Consider the following 22,750-nt stretch of genomic DNA (forward strand, 5'->3'; position numbering starts at 1 on the left):
TTAAAGAGCTCTTATACCATTGTTAAACTATGCCAGCTTGAATGCTTTGACAAGTTGAGGGAGACATGTGAATCTCTATAAGTTCTTTAAGCCTCTATTATTTTCTGTTATTTGTAGCCAAATATGTTCCTAATTGTTATAGAGGACCTATATGATCTCACCCTTGCCCATTTTTCTGACCCTATCACTGTACTCTAGCCATATCAACTAGCAGACAAATCTCTGCTCAAATCCAAACTCCTTACTTAGGACTTAGAGGCTCCATGTGATCTGGTTTTACTGACCTCCCCTAATGTGCTACTGCCCTTTCCATCCCCAAAGCAACAAAACATTAAAATATCCAATAATACTTGATAATAAATATGTGCAAGATGGTAATAAAGATAAACACAAAATAGAAGAACTTAACAGACCAGAATTGAAGGAGTGGTATATCATATAAATAGATTAGAAAACTCAATATTGTAAATTTGTCAACTTTCCAGGATTAATTTGAAGTAATGAGTTTTTATAAACAATTTCTAGCATTTTCTTCCTGGCCCTTGAAGATATTCATATGAACATCAAAGAGCAATAATAGTCAAGGTAATTTTTTAAGGGTAACAAAGTAGATTGACATTCCCCTATTCAACATATAGACTTATTTTCAAGTTAAACTATTAAACAGACAAGCTGACAGAAAATTAGATCTCTAATTTAGAGATCTAAATTAGATCTCCAACTCACATTACACTTAGAAGTAGATTCAACATCTCAATGTGAAAAGCAAAATTATACAAATAATCTAGAAGGGAATGTTGCAATAGGAAAGATGTCTTAAAGATCATGTAGGAAGCACAAACATAGTAGGGGAAGATTGATAAATTTTACTCTTGTTAAAGTTTAAAACTTGTATGAAATAAAAAAAAACCATTGTAAACAGTTTAAAGACAAGCCATAAATGGAGAGAGGATATTTATAATGCATACTAGAGGCCTGATGCATGAAATTTGTGCACATATAGGGTCCCTAGGCCTGGCCTGCAATCAGGACCGATCTTCCCTAGCAGTCAGGACCCCAGCACTGCCTTATGTCCATCACCACCCCCACTCCCCTCCCTTCCCTGTTCCCCATTCCCCATCAGGTGATCAGAGCCTGCCAGCCAGGGGGAGGGACTGATTGGGTGACAATAAGAAAAAGACAAACAGAAAATTGGGTCAAGACAACAAAGCAGTACTTAATAGATGAAACTTGAATGGTTAGTAAACATATGAACATATGGTGCACCATGAAAATGATTATATCAGTTTGCATGGGTTCAGCTATAAGTATCGAAAAATTCAGCTAACAGAAACTTAAAGCCTAAGGACATTTTTTTCCTCCTTGACAAGTTTAGAAGTAGGAATTCAAGAGTTGGTTCAGCATTCTGTGAGCACAGTAGGGTTACATGCCAGCATTTTTATAGTTCTCTTGATCTTCCCATCATGGTTGCAGCAGCTCCAATATCATAACCTTCTATGAGAATTTTTTAAAGTAGAGAGGAAAGAGAAGAAAGGGACCTTCATCCTCCATACGCACCTTCTTTTAGTGGGGGAGAGAAATCATTCCATAAGCTTCTAGATTTTTCCTTCTGTCTCATTGCCAGTTTCTGACAGAGGGGAATGAGTCACCCTTACAGCTTGCAGGGGTCTTCAAACTACGGCCCGCGGGCCACATGCGGCCCACAGAGGAGTCTGATCCGGCCCGCCAGGTTTTTTGGGCAGTGAGCGCAGCCAAGGTGTTACAGTAGGAATTAGTAGTTCATATAGTCCGGCCCTCCAGCTCTCTGAGGGACCGTGATCTGGCCCCCACTTTAAAAAGTTTGAGGACCCCTGGCTTAGAGTAATCAGGATTCACTCCCTGAACTGGGGTAAGGTTTACGTTTTCTGACCATATTACTTGCTGTCTAATACCTGAGGAAAATTGAATTTTTCTTTGCCAGCAAGAAGAGAAGATATTTGCCATAATTATTAGCCTCTCATTATTATAGGTTAAACCAAACAATATTGATGACATAATATGAATATGTAATATATTCTAGTAATATGAAATGTGGAGTATTTAATGTACAAATATATTAACATGAAATACATGGAAATACATAAATATAATTAAGGAATATCTATAAATATTATACATAAACTTATGTGTTTAAAAACATGAAAAATATAAACATATGCAGGGGTGTAACAAACATTGACTTATGTAATGGTATCTCTAGAGGAAAAAAAGTTGATGACTAGGATTAAGAAAGATTTCAATTGTATTATTCAATTTTCAAAAGTAAAATGCAAATATATGAACCAAAAATGTAAATAGCATTTGTATTTTCTTGCCTTCTTTAAATCTTATAAATTATATTAATGTATACAGAGTAGGGAAATGAGTATTTTCAAGCATTTCAAATGAAAATGAGAATTAATAGACTGAATTAGAGGACAGTTTTGGACAGAGAAAGAAATCTGGAAGTTTAATCATCAAAATGCTCATGATAATTATCTGGATGGTGACATTACAGGTGATTTTCCTTTATGAAAACTTGGTGTTTGAAAAACCTTTAAATCTGTTTTCTTTTTATAAATTAAAAATATAAAATTAAAAGCTGCTTACTATTTTGGTCTACTTATGAAGTAAGTAAACATTGTATATTCGTGTAGTCAGCAAATATATTATTGACTGCATATCAGGCACTATTCTAGGTGCTGGAGATACAAACAACTCATAGGACAGTGAAGGGTACCTCTTTTCATGGAACATCTTGATTTGGGAGAGACATTAAAAAAACATAAACAAATACATACTTTCAGATCGTAATTAAGTACAGAAGGAAAGTAAAACTGACTGATATTGAAAACAGTGATGGAAGAGAGTTTATGAGAGTGAGTGACCTTAAATTCGGTGGTCAGCCAAAGTTGCTTATTTCTGAGTTGTTTATCTGAGCTGAGAACTGCATGACAGAAGGAGCTAGGCATGTGAAGATCTGGGTTCCAGGGCTTCAGGCAGAGCAGATAGCAAGTGCAAAGTCCCTTCGGCTGAAAGGAGTTTGTCATATTCAGGGAACAAAAGGTGAGTGAGTGAAGCTTAATGAGAGATAGGGGAGGTGAGAAAGGCCAGCTCACAGAAAGCCTTGTAGATCATAAGGAGTTTGTATTCATATTTTATTATTTGGGTTATGGGAACCCATTGCAGGATTTCAAGCAGGGAAGTGACTGATCTATGCCTTGAAAAGATCACTCTGCCTACTCTGTAAGGATGAATTGTAGGACAGCAGATGTGACAGCAGAGACCAGTTAGAAGGTTATATGCTGAAGTTTATTCAAAAGATTATGGGAGCTGAAACCGGTTTGGCTCAGTGGATAGAGCATCAGCCTGCGGAATGGAAGGTCCCTGGTTCGATTCCGGTCAAGGGCATGTACCTTGGTTGGGGGCACATCCCCAGGAGGAGGGGGTGTGCAAGAGGCAGCTGATCGCTGATTCTCTCTCATCGATGTTTCTAACTCTTCATCCCTCTCTCTTCCTCTCTGTAAAAAATCAATAAAATATATATATATATTTAAAAGAGATTATGGGACTTGAAGCTGGTTGCTCTGGGGAGTAGACAGACTTGAGATATGTTTGGAAGTACAGTTCATGACATCAGAACTCAGAAAGAATTCCTCCACAATAAAATGAGGATAATGGTATCTCACAAGGTGTTTCCACAAGGAACTAATGCATGTTGAGCATTTATCATACTTCATGACACACATAAGATTAGTGTGTAATTTCAATACTTACCATTATTATTTGTATTGTAATAGCATGGAGGTAGTCATACCTAGCAAATAAAAACCTAATCAAATTTAAAGTAGGAAAGAAAGAATCGTTAATAAATGTATTAGCTAGTAAAGATAAAAATGCTAATATTTGAAGGTTTTTAAATCCATTGCATTGTAGCTTGTAATTTCATCACCATAATACAATTACTTTAAAATTGTCATTGGCGCCGAAACCGGTATGGCTCAGTGGTAGAGCGTCGGTCTGTGGACTAAAAGGTCCTGGGTTCGATTCTGGTCAAGGGCATGTACGTTGGTTGCGGGCACATCCCCAGTGGGGGGTGTTGCAGGAGGCAGCTGGTCGATGTTTCTCTCTTATCGATGTTTCTGGCTCTCTATCTCTTTCCCTTCCTCTCTGTAAAAAGTCAATAAAATATATTAAAAAATAAATAAATAAAATTGTCATTGGCTATTTTTCCCGTTGTCTATTGATCTAATTAAAATCCTTATCATGATGGACATTGCATAATGTTGGTGCCCTTTGACTTCCATAAACTTGTACTTTCACAGTATGTTTCACTTTTCTCAGTGTTTATCTAGTCCCATTCTGCTGCGGATCTTTTCTGGCTAAAAGTTGTGATACTTCATATCAGTGTTCTGGTTCTGCATTTTCAAATGTCTGTATTTCCACTTGTTTATCATATTGTTTCCTCAGACTCAAGTAAGCCTAAGCTTGAATTGTTTCACTTAACCACCCATTTCATTTAGTTTGGCCACCAGTCCCAAGAGTAAATGTTTGGCATTATCTTTTATTGTTACTTTTTAAATAACTTGTCAACAAACCATCACCACATATTTCTAGTATCCATACATTTTTTTCCAATTTCCCTAGTGTTATGTTGAGTGTTTGATTTGGTTGTCAGCAGTGTTTAAATAACCATTATCTCTTAAAATATAGTTATACATTTGATTTTGTCTTGTGAAGCATGAGGGGAAAGTGAATGCCTCAGACAGGAGTCATGTGCTGCCCAGCACACAGAGATATTGGAAAAATGTTCTTTTAATAAACTGTCCAAATACTAAAGGAAGAGCTTTCTTATTAGTTCTACGTTTTCTGAGATGAAAGAATCCATTTGAATATTAGCCTTTTATTTTTTACTCTTTTATTATAGAATATAGTACTTCAGTTCTTGTTTGTTGATATTGTTCAAGGAATTCTAATGGTTCTTTTTACAAAATTGATTTAATGTAAGATATTTTCCCTCTTTATTTTTAGGTTTTGGAAGGAAGGATGTTGTAGAACATTTGCTGCAGATGGGTGCTAATGTCCATGCTCGTGATGATGGAGGTCTCATCCCACTTCATAATGCCTGTTCTTTTGGCCATGCTGAGGTTGTGAGTTTGTTACTGTGCCAAGGAGCCGATCCAAATGCCAGGGATAACTGGAACTATACCCCTCTGCATGAAGCTGCTATTAAAGGGAAAATTGATGTATGCATTGGTAAGTATTATTTGTTGTTATCTAAGTTGTAAGATCAACCTGACAGGTATAAAATTTTAAATAAAGCTTTCTGTTCTCTCCTGTTTCCTATTGTGATGGAAATAGTATTTCCTTAGAATTAGTAGAGTGGGCTTTATTACTTCTTATTCTTAAAGGCGATTATTTTCCATCAAAAGAGAAGTAAAGAGACAGCAATGTAAAGTTGGTTAAGAACCAGATTCACAACATGAACCCTCCAAATGCAAGTCAAATGCTAACTGGTATGGAACTCAATTTTGGTAGATTACTGTTATCAAATTTAGTTAATTTACAGTCTCTTTAAAAGACTGCTAATTTTCTATCCTTGCAACAATGAGAGCCATTATAAAGTACAAATTCTTACTGAATTGGATGACATATTTGGATGCTTTAGCTTGATTCAAGGAACATTATCAAAGCTTTTCTCTTTATGTTGCTGAAATTGAACACCAGCTATTTTATTAGGACTGGAATGCTTTGAGTGAGTAATTCAAATATAGTAATTCAAAGCTTAATATTTTCAACATGTGCCATAGTCTAGAAGAAAAGCAATTTCGAACAAAATTGAATTTTTCATCCATTTTAAGTATTGAGATTATATAAAATTGTATTTAATCAGCATTTCTTTCTCATATATATATGTAATACATATATACTTTTATATATTTAATATATATATACACATATACTTTAGATTTTGCTTCAGTGTATAATTTTCATTTTAAAATCTAAAACAAGCTTCCAGAGGAGAAGCCTAGTTTCTTTTTGTGTGTATCATCTGTTTCTTCATATTTAAGACAGTGATGTTTGTTTAACCCATGGCTAGTTGGTTTATATAATTGTTGTCTTCCTGGATGGCATCCATTTTAGTTTAATTAGTTATATTTATGATAAAACAAATGTATGTCATTTAAAAATATTTTTATTGATTTCTGAGAGGAAAGGAGAGGGAAGTGAAAAGAGATATAGAATCACCAATAATGAGAAAAATCATTGAACGGCTGCCTCCTGTACACCACCACTGGGGGTCGAGCCCATAATCTGGACATGTGCCCTGGCCAGAATTGAACTGTGATCTCTTGGTTCATGGGTTGATGCTCAACCACTGAGCCATGCTGGCTTGGCTTAATTTTTTTTCTGAGATTGGTCCTCCACCCTCCTGCCATTTCTGTTTAGGTAGATACAATTGGTTTCTGATATTCCCAAATGAATAGACTAATGTAGAGATCTTGAGAAGGTAGGTAAATAAAAGTTGTATACGGGACCTTTAAACTAACAAAGACATCTCTTGAATCTTGATGTAAAAATTCCTACTGCCTTCACACTATTTACATGTTTACCATACTTCCATCTCTCCTTATAGTCTGTGATTCTCCAGTGAGAAGGGGACAGAGCATGTTCCCTTTGGGTTCCTCCGCAGGGACTGGAGAGCTTACTGGCTTCCACAGCAAACAGTCCTAAAGATAATAGAGGAGCATAGTCTTCCAACACTTATGGGATTTTCAGTATTTGGAATACTCCAATATCTAGATTTGAAGCCCAGAAAGCCTAATGAAAAATAGCAACCTTTCTCCAAAGAGGGGAAGATGGAATGAACAATCAGAATACATATCCAGGACTGCTTAAGGGGTCAGATAAACACCTAAATGAAAAGTTAAAAATAAAAAGAGCCCTCTGGGAAAAGAAAGTGTAGTATGAAACAAACTTCCTGGCACCAAAAAAAACCTCTATTTTTTTTTTTTTTAATAGAAAATTCAATAGATAAGTTAAAGAAAAACCATGTTGGTTGTCTAGAAGATCATTTGTGAGACATGTCCCCCAATACAGAGCAAAATGTTAGCATATGGAAATCATAAAGGAAGAAATAAGTAAACCCAAAAAGTCAACATTATTTTAAAACCTTATATGTGTATAAGAGTTCCATAAGCCAGGGTGGGCAGGGGGGCGGGGGAAGGAAGAAAAAACTGACATAGAGATTAATAATAATTAAGTGATAAGCAGAGAAAAACTTAGGTCTTGAGTTTGAAAAGACTTACGGAGTTTCATGATGTATTGATGAGAAGAAACATGGAGGAAGATGTGTGAACTTTTCCCTATATAAAGAATAAGTTGCCTAAAAGGAGATAAAAGACTCCATTAACAACTTTGAAAGCTTGAAGACAGTGGAATACTTTCTAAAAAGAATGGAAGAAAAGGATTAAACTGTAATTCTCTTGGTAAAGAACAGTGCTTCAGCTTTTGGGGAGAAAGAAAGACTGAATAGAGCAAGTGACATTATTTTAGAGAAATAAAGTTTCTGCCACTTGCTTTCTTTTTCTTTCTCTTTACTTTCAAATAATTCTTGGGAGCCCAAAATTCAAACTGCTACTTAAAATCTAATAATTAGAACTTTTAAAAAAAAGCTTTATTTTCCACACTCAGTGGCATTAAGTTAAATAGACCTGGGTCTTTGAGCAAATTACTTACTCTCTTAGTTTAAATGAAGAGAATGCAAGTAAAGCACCTTAATATAATATCTGTGTAAACAGTACTGTCATAATTTCTTACCCTACCCTGGTTGTGTGGTTTCTCTAACCATATCTCATTTTACTATGTTTCATTGTAATTCATCACACTTATTACCTGAAATTATATATTTGTTTAGTTATATATTTATTTGCTTGTTTTCATTTCTCTGGGTACTCTTTTCCACTCTGTGCCTGAATTAGAAACACAGGAACCTTGTCTAGCTTATCTTGCACTGTATCCCCACTGTAATATCCTCAGAGTGAAATGTGTATTCCTCATGGTGGTTTTATTTTGCATTTTCCTGATTAGTATATTGCTGAACATCTTTTCATGTGCTAGTTGTGGCTATTGGTACACATTTTTTTGAGAAATGTCTACTTACATCCTCTGTCCATTTTTAAAATTGGATTGTTTTTTTGTTATTGAGTTATAAGAGTTTTTAAAATATATTCTAGATATGTTTCGTACCAGATAAATGATTTGCAAATATTTTCTTCCACTCTGTGTTGTCTTCTCACTACTTGATAATTGACTTTGAAGCAAAAATTTTTTTAGTTTTGGTGATTTGATTAATAGTCAAGTCTGCTTTTTACTTGTTTGTTTGTGCTTAGTGTCACAAGTTTAAGAATCCATTGTCAACAAGTTGAATAATCCAATCCCGTTTAACCCTATATTTTTTTTCTAAGAGATTATAGTTTTAGCTCTATTTTTAGTTTAATACAAATATATTTAGTGTCTCACTAGCATTGGAATAATAAAGTAAGATTTTTATTTGTCAGTTAAATACAAATATATTTAGTGTCTCACTAGCATTGGAATAATAAAGTAAGATTTTTATTAGACAGTTATTTTTAGGTTAAAAAGTTTCTAGTGAAATAAGATTATAGTTTTAATTACATTGTGGAAATGAGAAAGCAGTTTTTTTGGTTCAAGGGTCTCTGAAGTGCTTTATAACAACTTGTTTAGGATATATGTTTTTAATTAAAATGAAAGAATAAGCTATTCCATAATGAAAAATTGAACGTGTTATGTAGCTTATATTTAAGATTTAAGACTAAAGTCAAATATATCTTGTTTAATTAGGAAATAATTACCTAAAATGCACAGTTATTTCTGAGATAACATTGTTTGCCCCTCCTATTTTTGGAAGTATATTTTTAGCATTTGGTAAATATATTATTTTTAATAGCTTCTTGCCTGAATCATTCCATAAAGGAGCACTCATTAATTCCCAAATGTTAAACATGGGTTTTTTTGTTTGTTTATTCTTTTTTTTGTGTGTGTATGTGTGTTTTGTTTGTTTATGCTTTCCCTCTGCTTTCTGAGATCAAAAGACACATAGATGTTCTTTGAGCTATTTCTTCATGTCATTGACTTTGGTAGAATTCTCACAGCCTTTCATATTCCCATAGGATTGAGACAGGAAATCTAAACAGTTTAAAGTTTAAGGACCACTCTTTAAAAAAAAAAAATGTTTTTATTGATTTCAGAGAAAGGAAGGAAGAAATAGAAACATTGAAGATCAGAGGGAATCATGATAGACTGTCTCCTGCATGCCCCCTTCTAGGGATCATGCAGAAACCCAGGCAATGCCCTGAATGGGAATGGAACCAGGACCTCCTGGTCCATGGGCAGATGCTCAACAATGAAGTCACACCACATGGGCAAGGACTAGTCTTTTTAGCTCTAGAAGTACAATAGTCGTTTGTCCACTGAATATATTTACTTCCCTTTTTCCTCCTAACAAACTGTGAGTGGGAACAAAATATGTAACTTCTGAGCAGAAGTGTTAAGAATAAGAGCACGGATTACCATAGTTTGTTTTTTCTTATCTTGGTTATTTAGGATATCACATTTTAACACAAAGCCCTCTGCAGTGTCTGAGCCTCTGAGTAAGGGAACTCTCCTGCTGTCATTTTCTCAATTTGAAGTTTGAGCAAGAAATGAACTTTTTTGGCTAATAAGTCTATTAAATTCTAGAGCACTTTATTATAGCAGCATAATCTAGACTACCCTGACTTATAACACGTTATTTATGAAATTAAATCCATAACTAAAGATAAATAATAAATTATTACTTAAGAGTAATGACTTGTCTGAGAAAAGTATATCTTGGAGGTAATCCCCAAGTGAACCAGTGTCCAAAATCTATGCTAATAAAGGGTAATATGCTAAATAGACTAGATGTCTTCCGGACATCCTTTCTGACAAAGCCAGAGCCTTGGCTGGCCTGCAAACTGCCCTTGGCCCCTTGCCCAGACCACCCCACCCCATTATGGGGCTTGGCTGGTCTGCAAACCATTGGTGTCCCCTTGCCCAGGCCAGCCCCACCCCAGAGGGGACCCCCATCCTGATCGGGGGCAGAGCCAGCCTGCAAACTCCATGGCCCTGTCCCTAGTGGGCTCCCCCCACCCCAATCTGGGACCCCCTTCAGGGCAGGCCAGCCAGCCCCCACCCAAGCACCAGGCCTCTAGCCTACATAATAAAAGGGTAATATGCAAATTGACCCTAACAACAGAATTACCAGAATGACCACTGGACCAGTTAGTATGAGGTGCACTGACCACTTCTTGGTCCCTTCCCTGGCCTGCAGGCTCTGATCGCTTGATAGCCACCCGATGTGGGGGCAGGGCCAGTAAGCGGGTGGGAAGAGCCAACCTCTTGGTCCCTTCCTCTCCCTCTCCCCCCCCACCCACCCGCCCATCAAGCATAACCCAATGGTGAATGAGGAACTGGGGGTGAGTGGCGGTGGGGGAGCAGGGCCGGCTGCAGGCAGCTGGGAAAGATGGACTTGATTTCATGCGCCAGGCCTCTAGTACAGTATAAAATTCCTTCCTGCTTGCTAATTAGCATATACAATTTATATATATATATATATATATATATATATATATATATATATAGTGAATTAAATTACAGTTGCTGTAATCAAAATACATTTGTACTTTCTAATTTGACTGTAGGACCAGTAATAGTCTCTTAAACCGAGTCAGGCAAGGTGTGAACTTAAACATGCTCCAAATTAGTACCTTTTTATATGCTCCTGTAGTATTCTGCTTAGGTCTTACTTGGTTCTTTTTGCCTGATAGATTGTTAGTTCTCTGTGGTAGATAGCAGATATACAAAATGGTATTACAAAGAAATTATCAGAGAGATATTACTTTAGGACTGAGTTATAATAATAAAAACTTAGTTTAAGTTTTAGTAAATAGATTATTTTGGGACTTTGTTTTTTATTTTTTGTAAAACTAGGTAAAGTAAATCTACTGTAAACTTGCTAAATATTAGATGATCTAAAAAGCTAAACTAAGAATAAAGAATTGGTTTGACAGACTTAATTACAATTTTACTATATAAACCTGTATTGTAAATACAAGTTTAAACTTTAATTATTTTAGGATAAATTCTGGAAAGCCACAGCTTCTTAATAAAAGATGAAGAAATTGTGGCTGTTGGAGAACTCAACATTAGGACTCTTTAAAAAAATGTTTAAAAAAGCAAATTTAATCTTTTTTTTTTTAATCCTCACCAAAGGACATGCTTAGAGGGAGGGATACTTTGATTGGTTGGTTGCCTTCCATAGGTGCCCTAACCCCTGATTGAACTCTCAACTTAGGCATGTGTCCTGACTGGGAATTGAACCAGCAACCTTTTGGTGCACAGGAGGACTCTCAACCAGCTGAGCCACTCCCTCAGGGCTAGGGCTCTTTATTTAGTCTGTCATATTATCTATCCATATGACATCCATAAATGAGCTAGACTAAGAAAAATCATTTCCCACACCTTCCTTACTCTTCATAAAAATTCATTGAAAATTCAGCAAAGCCTTGAGAATTCGATTCACTGGCTTTTGTTTCATTATTGTCTCATTTCCCTCATCCTGGCAGAATACCTTCCTTTGGCATTTTTAACAGCAATTTTCCATATAAAAATTGAATTGGGATCTTTTTCTAAAAGTCTCAATGTACTATTTTCATAAAAAAGTAAAAGTTGGCAAAATTCCGTACCTGTATACTTACAAAGGAGAAGACAATCCAAGAATGCTAGTAATTTTTCCTCTCTGAAATAATCCCCACCTATAGTGAGCACTGTTATTTTGATGACTTGCCTATTTATCTTCAGCTGTTTTCAAGAAGGTTAAAGTATTTATGCATTTACTTAATAAATTTGGGATTACTTAAGTAGACATTCTGGATAATGGTGGCAAATATGTGTGTTGAGTTTCATATTATTGAATTTTATTGGAATAACCAGAAAAACACCGCTATGCATGCCTTTATTCTCCTAAGGCCTTAAAAATAAGTCAAAGATGCTTAAAGTAGGAAGGGGGAGAGGGGAGGAATTATTTAAAAAAAAAACAAAAAACCCACATTCATTTTTTTTTAAGTGATAAAAAGCTTTGCTTATTGCTCAATCTGCAAATTAAAGGCATTATTTCTACATTTGCATTTACTTCTAGGCTAACCATGATGGCTCAGAACAATCTGTGGATTTCAGTGAGATATTTGGCTTAAGTTTTAGGTTGTATGAAAATGGTATTTGAGGCAAATGGCTCATGTAACCCAGTCAGTTACCGCTTTACAGGTTAACATGTTATCTGAAACTCGTTTCATAGTAGGACTGTGTCCTCACTTTGTGTAGTTCTGCAGTAACTGAGATTTCAGAGTAGGTCCAGATTGACAATAAAATTTGTTGAGTCCTTCTCACTCCTTCCCAGCTAACCAAAGTAGACAGTTGTAAACTATAATAATTGCAATTTCAGGCTTTAAAAAAATATATTATGTACTTTTTGTTCTTTTAATTATTGGAATCTGTTGATTGTCTTTAAAATGGGGTGGGTATTAGGCTTTTTAATGGAACCAGGATGAAGAATGTAAACCTCACTGTGAGTTGTTTTATTCTGCTGTCAGATATGACAATATAAATAAGACATTAAGAAATCCCACTGTGTGTCCAAATATTTATTTCATGTCAAACCTAAAAATGTCAAAATTTGCTATGATATAGGTAATCATGATTAGAGGTAGAGAGAATATATTTTATTTTGCCTGTCTGGGTCACAGATTTGCATTGTTGGCCTTTTGAAAAGAATATGTCTGAGCATGAGAATTGAGGGAACAAGAGTAGGAAATATGGAAATATTCTAGTGGCTCACCTAAAATGGAACCCTAGTTGTCATGGATTGTTTTCCATGTCATTTCCAAGTTGTGGTTTCACATTTTCCCACAGGGGCTTGTTTGAGATAGGAAGAGGACATTGGCCAAAGGAGTAGATAAGATATTTAAGACCAATGTATGCCTTTCAGAATTCACATAAGGGGGAAAACTTGAAGTTTACAGTTCTGGGAAGACCTTGGCTTGCACTTGTGTAGAAGGATAAGATAGAAATTAAATGGGGGGGGGGGGTGGTTTAGAAGTAAGTATGAATTCCATTTTATGATTTAAAAATTGAACTTACACAAATAATTTAGTTGCCTTGAACCTCAGCAAGAATCATACCTACTGCATTGGGTTGTTATGGGAAGACAGTGAAGTAAGAAAGCAGGAAGAGCCCCAGTAAATGCTTGTTTCCTTCCACTCTCTTTTCCCTTGGGTGGTAACAGTCAGGTATTCTCATCCATCAGTTTTGTATTCTGACATTGTAAAAGCTGAATGACTGACTAGTTGGCAGTTACCATATGCCGCTCTTTGTTGCCATCAATGTGAATTAGTGTTATGTCCTTTGTTTCATAGCCTTTGCAATGTCATCAACTTGAATTCTGATTTGATAAGACATAAAGTCACACACACACCCCATTGCAATTTAGGTCTTTTAACCTATTCAGTGGGGGTGTTGCAGATAGGATAATGGGAAATTATAATGTAGCCGACATTTCCCCCACAAATATTTTAATAGCTGAAGTATGAAGTTATAGTGATTGGCTATGACTGTGTATAGGTATGAATAATGATTAATATTTTTAAAGCAAATTAATTATGAACAGATAGTTCTTCAAACTGCCAAAATTGTAATCCACTTGGAATGAGAGAAGCTAAAGTAGAGGTGGGATTACAATAAAAGAAAAGACAATCTTTTTCTCCTCAACATAGGGGAAAGGAGATGAAGTGGGATATAAAAAAAATGTAATTGAATACTGTCACTAAGAATAATTGCTAATAGGATAATTTATTAAATTAAAAAAACTATTAAAAATTATTGGGTAAATTTCTCAAGAAATGAAAAATTAAGAGTTCTATTGCTTAGCTCCTTCAAATTGAAAATACAACAGTATATTTAAGTTTCAAGCTATTGTATCAGTTCTCAGAGGTATAGGGGAATACTAGGTTTATCAGTTAATTTTACGGAATTTTTTCAATAGATGGAGTTACACATATATTGATATATATGCAATTTGATATGTATGCTATTTTGTTGTATTGACAGTAAGCTTCAAAACTTCATATGTTAAATTTGCTGAAGGTGTTAACATCATAGATATTTTTACACTTAATATCGAATTTCATGCCAAAAAAAGCATTTGCGGGAAGTTGTAATTCATTACTTTATTTTGAAGAAAAGTGCTCCTGAAAGTTATCCTATACTTTAGGAAGCTTATGAGGAACATACTCCCTCTCAAGATACTTGTGGACACTGGTTTAAACGCTTTAAAAGTGATGATTTCCATGTGAAAGACAAAGAACATTCCAGTCAACCAAAAAAGTTTGAAGACCAACAATTACAAGCATTATTGGATGAAGATGTGTGTCAAACTCAAAAACAACTTGCAGAAAGATTAAACGTTGCTCAGCAAACAATTCCTGATGGTTTACAAGCAATGGGAAAGATTTTAAAGGAAGGAAAATGGGTGCCACCTCAACTGGACGAAAGACAAATGGAAAACCAAAAAGTCATCAGTAAAACGCTGCTTCAATGGCATGAAAGAAAGTCTTTTTTGCATCAAATTGTGAGTGGTGATGAAAAGTGGATTTATTTTGAGAATCCCAAAGGCACAAAATCATGGGTTGATCCAAGTCAGTCATCAACATTGACTGCAAGGCCAAATCTCTTCAGAAAGAAGACAATGCTCTGTGTTTGGTGGGTTCAGGAAGGTGTCGTGTATTCTAAAACGAGGTGAAACGTTAATACTGATCACTACCCACAACAAATAATCAATTTGAACCACACTTTGATCATGAAACAACCCGAATCTGCCAAAAGACATGGCAAAATAATTTTGCTTTATGATGACGCACATTATTACACACTTCAAAACCAGTTAAAAACACGTTAAAAAGATCTTGCCTGGGAAGTATTAACCCACCTGCTTTATTCACCAGATCTTGCTCCTTCAGATTACCACTTATTCTGATCCATGGCACATGCACTTTCTGAGCAGAACTTCAAAACACACGAAGAAGTGGAAAATTGGGTCTCTGAATGGTTTGTCTCAAACAAGAAAAGTTCTATTGGGATGGTATCCACAAATTACCTGAAAGATGAGGGAAGTGTGTAGCTAACGATGGACATTATTTTGAATAAAGCACTTTTGATGATGACGCACATTTTGATGTTTCTCTTGAAATTATCGTGTTTTCTTTGATAACAGAATTTACCATTATTAACCGGTACATCTAGTAATAATAGTGAGATAATTTCTTAAGAACCCGAAGTTCAAAGCAGAATCAGAATGTTATGGTACAGGTCCAATCCTATGTTACTTGTGAAGAATGCTTTTACATGTTTAATTTTAAACTTAGTAACTAGTAGCATTAAAACTTATTTTAATCGGTCTTAATGTTTTAAAACTAATGGAGAGTTTGCATGGAATACTGATAAATTCTTGAGGCCTTGAGAGAGGGCAAGTGGAGTTAACAATTTAAGGAAGAATTCAGAAAGGCTCGCCCAGAGACAGGTGGAAGCATCTTTTTGCATATAGTCATTGTCCCTCAGAACAGTAAAAATTTTGTGATCATGTAATATATTGCAGTTAGACTATAAATTTATCTGCTTAATTTCTTATTAGTGTTTCACTTTGCTGAATCTAGTCAAGTTGTAGAAAAAATAATCTCTAAATAAAACGGAGCATAAAACAATAATTGACTTGGCACAAGTGAATTCATTGTTCCTAGGACTGTTGCCAGTTTGTCTTTATTTCAACCCAACAGATACCTTCTTTTACTATTCTCTGTGTATATAATTCTGTGTTTGAAAGTAGATGAAAAATCCTGGTTGAAGGGAAAGGGGATTTATTGAGCCTCTGTTATGTACCAAGTACCAACCTAGGTTTATATATATTGTCTCATTTAATTATAACTGCAATCCTCAGAAGTAGGAAGTGTTTTATGAAAGAGAAAGGTGTGATTGACAGAGGCGAAGTAACTTGCCTAAGGTCAGACAATTGCTAAGGATAGAGAAGCATTCTAAAGCCCAGGTTTATCTGACTCCAGGACAGTATTTTCTTTTGGACTAGACTTGGGGGATTTCTGTGTAGAGACATATGATTTATTATAATCATTTTCATATTTATTCCAGTGCCTACTTTATCTTCCAGTGCATTGTGGTTTGTGTCAGCAGATAATGCTGATTTCACAAATATATTGTGGACTGGCTTAACTCTCTATTGTAAAAAGTGTATAATTGATTTGAATGTAATGTGGAAAATTGAACATAGATTAATCTATATTTAAGTTACTCCAGATGGAATGGCCTTTTAAAATATTCTTGATTTTCTAAAAAATGTATTTTTTAAATCTTGATTTTGTGTATTTCTAGGAAAACTTGACAGTAGGAATGACATTTAATTGGGGGATTTTTTTATTACAAAATTTCATGTCAAAATTTGGTCATAAAGAAAAATTCTCCCACCCAGGTGGTATGGCTCAGTCGTTGAGCATCAACCCATGAACCAGGAGGTCATGGTTCCATCCCATTTCCCTTCCCCTCTCTCTGTAAAAATGTAAAGAACATTTTTTAAGCAAAAACAGTTCTCCCACATAAATTCAGTAAAATCTTATTTACTTGGATTAATTTTTTGAGTGAGTAATTATATATTTTCTAATATCTCTTTTAAAAATACTTCTATACTCATGCCTACTATATACTGGCACTGTTCTAAGAGCTCTTCAAGTATTATTTGTTTGGTCTGCCTAATAAACCTGTGAGGTAGAAGCTATTATTATCTCCTAATACAGTACAGTAAGTAGATGAAGCATGAAGAGATGAAGTAGCTTCCTAGGGTCCCAAAATGAGGAGGTGACAGAATGGGATTCTAACCCACACAGTCTGGTTCCAGAGGACCAGCTCCGGACCACAGCTCTGCGTATTGCCATTAGTAAGTGAAGCAGAGTTAGTAGAGAATTTAAAAAACTGAATGCTGTCTTATTTTTTCCAGTGAAATACAAGGGAAAAGTTATAAATGGGTATTTATCTATTGAGGCACATATATAGTCAAGGTATACACTGAGGTGAAATTAAGTAATGTATCACAAGTCAGCTAGCCCTAGATGTGGCCAGAATTTTGAATTGTTGGTGACTTTTGTATGAAAACTAAATAAGTTTTCTTAAAAACACAGTAGAAAATTACTTCTTGACTACTTTACTTAAGGCTTATTTCTACAGCCTTTGCATCATCACATTTTAAATTAATGGATTTTTTTTTTTATATACTGGTCTTATTTATCTAATGCTGTCACCCTATTTAATGTTGTTCACTTGACAGGAAGGACAATCCAATTATCTCTCCATTGGTTACAAATTAATTACTTTAAGTAGAAGTTTTAAGAGAAGTATTATTTTGGCAAACATACTTAAACAACATGCATAAAGATAATTTCTGTCTGAGAAGAATTATCTCTCTCTTATTATATAAAAAAATACATATGTGTAATAAACATTAGAACAGTATAAAAATGTGTAAAATAGAAAATGGAAGTCCCAATTCTTTAACTTTCTCAGATATATACTTTTTGTAAACATTAATTTACCATAAATAAACACATCTACATAATACTTTAAATTTAAGATCTGTTATTACAGTAGAGACCCATTGAGGTGTCGGCACAAGACTCTTCTCTCAGAACTAATGCCTCTTAACCCGTCACCAGCATTTCTATTGGCTCTTCAGTCTTCTTTGGCCAAACTTTTGAAGTTCAGAATCAGATATTGAGGCAAGTTGGACCAAAGTCTCTTTAGTGAGAGTTTGGAATTAAGATTCAGATGTTATAGGTGTGTGTGTTTTTATCTAAGAAGGGATGGCTATGGTGCTGAGAGACAGGATAGACAGAAACAGGGTAAGTTTTGGATGCATTTCTGCATTTGCTTTAATTGAGGTAACTTTATTCTTTAATAAACTTTCCTGTTATATAAGCTAACTAAAGTATTTTCTCCCTTCTTAATTAAAAACCCTCCAATTGAAAAGTCAGTACTCAAAGATATATTAATAGATTACGGTATCTTAAATTTAGAAGGATCCTTGGAGGTCATTTTTATTACTGTTTTCGATTACGTTTTAGAAACTTATTTAATAGCTTCTATTGTACTTTACTGATCTACTATTTACTTATTTCCTATTTGTTTTTAAACCACAAAACTCTTTCTCCAAATTAAATCTAATGTAGAAATTTACTATATAAAACTGTTCAGCCCTGATCGGTGTGGCTCAGTTGATTGGCCATCATCTTGCTCACTGAGAGGTTGCTGATTTGATTCCCAATCAGGACACATGCCTGGGTTGTGAGCTGGATCCTAGGTAGCCAGTTGATGTTTCACTAATCATATTGACGTTTCTGTCTCTCTCTCTCCCTCTCTCTTCCTCCCCCCCCCCTCTCTCTCTCTCTCAAAATCAATTATTATATAAAACTAGAAATCAATGTATATAAAAGTGTTCAAACAGTGGGAAGAAGTATAGACCTTGTATGTATATGTGTGAGGAGGGTGGGTGTGGGCCCTTAAGAATCTAAAGAGAGTGATTTAAATCAGGAGCTATTTTGCTTCTTATGGGGATTTTAGCAATGTCTAGAAGCATACCAGTATTTGGTTGTCACAGCAGGGGAGATAGAAGTCAGGGTTGCTCTTAAACATCCTTTAATGCATGGGACAGCTCCCCACTGTAGTACACAGTATAGGACAAGCCAAGACCTGACTGATTTTACCGGTAAAGATGCAACAAGCCACTCTTAGTTTATTACTTAGATATATATACAATGAAAATAAGGGTAAGCCAATGGTGCCAGTTCCCTGGGGTCCTTATACCACACTCCAAAAATGATGACAATGAAAGAAAAAGGACTGTGACTACAGCATGAGTTGTCAGAAAGTCTATTACTGAAGAGCCAGTATAAGGGGAGAGGAAGAAAGAATGCCCTGTACTCATTACAAGTGGAAAGTGATGACAAGCCAAGCACCCAATGCCCACAAATGATTAGTGGGAAATCACTTACTACTAAGTGATTTATGTCTAAAAAGACCAAACTAAGACCACACAACCATTACTTCAAAACTTTTCTCCTGAAGCCCAGCTTGCTCAGTTCTCTATTCATGTTACTAGAATGCCTGTTCTTAAATCTCCATTTTAGAAGGTCTTTATAAGTCAGTCACATTAGCCATGCTTTCATATTATGAGGTTCTCAGAGATTTCTCCAAAGGATACTAATTAAGATGAAAGCTTATTTCACTCAATGAATGTCACTACTCATTCAGTGAAAAGACACCACAGAGCATCAAACAAATGTCTAGCTTATGTTCTTAAGAGGAACCTATTAACATGAGAATATTAAAAGAGGAGTTAATTATTTTTCTTGACTACCAAATTTAATTTTATATAGAGCCAGTGTTTATCTCTTGTGAATGTTAGAATTGGAAAAATTTAAATGTTTAGTTTGTTAAGAGATGGAAACTACTGTGAAAAAGTTGGATCTTAATAACTAAAGATAATTCTTTTAAAAATGTAAAGAGAACACAAAATATTTTTAAATGAAAATAAATATTAAATTTATATCAAAGAGTTTCTTTGATTTGGCTACCCAGATATTGTATATCTTGGTTGCAGAGCAGTATTGTAGAAAAACTTCGAATATATCTACTTTACTGTTGCCATTTATTTAAAACTAGAGGCCCGGTGCACAAAATTTGTGCAGGGGGGCAGGGGTGTCCCTCAAGGGATGTCCAACTGCTCGTTTAGGCCTGATCCCATGGACAGTCAGACATCCCTCTCACAATCCAGGACTGCTGGCTCACAACCATTTGCTTGCCTACCAGCATGATTGCCCCTAATGGCTTCTGTCTGCCAGCCTGATCAATGCCTAACTGCTCCCCCTGCCGGCCTGATTGTCCCAACTGCCCTTGCCTTTCAGCCTGGTCACCCCCAACTGCTCTCCCCTACAGGCTTGGTTGCCCCCAACTACTCTACTCTGCTGGCCTGGTCACCCCTAACTTCCCTCCCTTGCCAGCCTGGTCACCCCTAACTGCCTTCCCCTGCCAGCCCTATTGCCCCTAACTCCCCTCCCCTGCCAGCCTGGTCACCCCTAACTGCTCTCCCCTGCAAGCCTGGTCCCCCCAAAACTGCCCTCCCCTGCTGGCCTGGTTGCCCCCAACTGCCTCCCTTGCATCCCTGGTCCCTCCCAACTGCCTTCCCCTGCTGGCCTGATGGCTCACAACTTCTCTCCCCTGCCGGCCATCTTGTGGAGGCCATCTTGTGTCCACATGGGGTGGCCTTCTTGTGTGTTGGAGTGACAGTCAATTTGCATATTACCTTTTTATTATATAGGATAATTTTAAAAGTAGAACATTGTTTAATTGATATTACCTAAATCAAGTTTTTTCTAAGAATAGGAATGTGGCATATTTTACAGTTGTAAAATAATGGCCTTTTGCAATATACATGGAAATAGAAACATAATTACATTATTCCTTAACACATGCTATATTATATGATATATACTACTATACTTAGAATAGATTCACAAATTATCTCTAATTATTTTGTATACTATTACTTACATGTTCTCTTTTAAGAGCTTTTTCAAATTGTAGTTGTTTTTTAATTTCCCCCCCCGGAGTTTATCCTGTTTTGGATTCTTGAACCTATACATTGGTGTCTTTTATTAATTCTGTGAAAATCTTAGGCATTTCTTCAAATATGTATGTATTTTCTTTTCTTTTTTTTAAGACTGATTACAACATTTAGACCTTCTCACTTCTTGCTTTGTCCATGATAATTTCTCCATCCAGCATTCTTGGAAATATCTATTGACATCTTTTACAGTTCAATAATTTTCTCTTCAGGTTAATTTTTCTAATCTGCAGTTAAACCACTCTTGAATTTTAAAAAAATCAATTTTATTGAATTATAACATGAGTTTGGGATAATGAAATAAAACGCATCCATTTTAAATGTACAAGTTGATGAGTTTTGACAAATGTATATGCCCTTGTAACCACCACCACAATCAAAATAATAGAGCATTTTCATCTTTCTAAAAAGTTCTCTGGTGCCCATTTGTAGTTAGTTTTTTCCTTTCCTTTCACCATCCTCAGGCAAAAATTGATCTTTTCCTGTCGCTACAAATTAGTTTTCTCTTCCAGAAATATGTTCTTGCTATCTGGCTTCTTTTCCTCAGCATAATGTTTTAGAGATTTCATCCCTCTTGTATGAATCAGTGGTTCATTTCTTTTTATTGCTGAGCATTATTCTGTTGTATAGCTATACCATATTTACTTAACCTTTTTCCTGCTGATGGATATTGAGATTGTTTCTAATATCTTACTATTATATCCTTTTTGGATAAATACCTAAAAGTAGAATTGGTAGGGCCAGTAATGATGTATACTTACCTTTATTAGGAACTGTCAAACTGATCTCCAAAGTGGTTATGTCATTTTACATGTCCACCAACAATGTATGAGAGTACTATAATAGTTTAGTTAATCCTTATTAACAATTGGCATTGCCTATCTTTTAAATTTACATTTCTCTTTTGACTAATGATGTTGAGGTTTTTTCATGTATTAGTAATTTGTATATATTTTATGAAGTATCTTTGCTTTTCCCATTTTTCAAATTGGGTTGATTTCTTTTTATTAATGATTTGTAAGAGTTCATTGTATATTCTGGATCTGAGTTCTTTATCACATAAATTTGTTGCAGATGTTTTATTCTAGTCTATGGCTTGTCTTTTCCTGTTTTCCTGTTTTTTAAATATTGTGTTTTATTTTTTATTAGATTTGTGTTTAAGCTTTAAAAGCAGACTTGTTCCAAAAAACCTGCTAGTTAAAATAAAATGAATTGTTATATAAATTAAAACCTAGTAATATCTTAACATATTTTAACTTAAATGTAACATCTTTTAGAATGGAATATTAATTGTAAGGAGGAGCAGTTTTAGACCATTAAAGTAGCTCTAAAATTCACATAACAAACCAAGAACTTATAGTATTTTAAAGTGAAAACTATATTAAAACACATTTTGATAACTGACCAAACAGGCTTGTTACATTTTTAGTTGGTAAAATTCACATTGTTTTTAGTTCTTCTATCTTCTTAAGTCAGTTAATAATATTTCTATTGTTAAATGAAATTTATATTAGCATTTTATATGCTTCTATAGGAAGTTGACAAGATGACTTTGCATATGTGTAACAATATTTTTATTTGGAAGAATTAAAATTATGTGAATGCTTAAATGTAACAGTTTTGAGGAATTAAATGAAACAATTTTAGTCTCCACTGCATTGGTCACAGGCTAAAAGCATGCTTTCTGAATCAGGCTCACTGTAGCTAAATGCTTGCACCATAAATAGGACAATCACATGTCCTTCTAGCCATAAGCTCTTTTGCAGATGACATTTTGAATATTGTGAGCCTACTTTAGTTTTAACAATCTGTTTTTGTACCAGCTGCTGTATTTTCTCCATCCTTCTCAAATCAGAAGGAGATAAATGGATTTGAGATGCATCAGTAAAACAACTGTATACA

At 35.1% G+C, this 22,750-nt stretch overlaps 1 protein-coding gene across 1 annotated transcript in view; it reads left to right on the top strand.

Annotated features, from left to right (window-relative positions):
• The window catches only part of TNKS (tankyrase), a 150,462-nt gene that overhangs the window by 23,172 nt on the left and 104,540 nt on the right, over positions 1-22,750 (top strand). Inside the window, exon 2 of the mRNA XM_084877032.1 lies at positions 5,050-5,274. Coding sequence (XP_084733158.1) covers positions 5,050-5,274 — 225 coding nt within the window. The remainder of the gene's footprint in view (positions 1-5,049; positions 5,275-22,750) is intronic.

The sequence above is a fragment of the Pipistrellus hanaki genome, assembly GCF_964339955.1.
Source record: "Pipistrellus hanaki genome assembly, chromosome: 3".
Taxonomy (NCBI): Eukaryota; Metazoa; Chordata; class Mammalia; order Chiroptera; family Vespertilionidae; genus Pipistrellus; species Pipistrellus hanaki.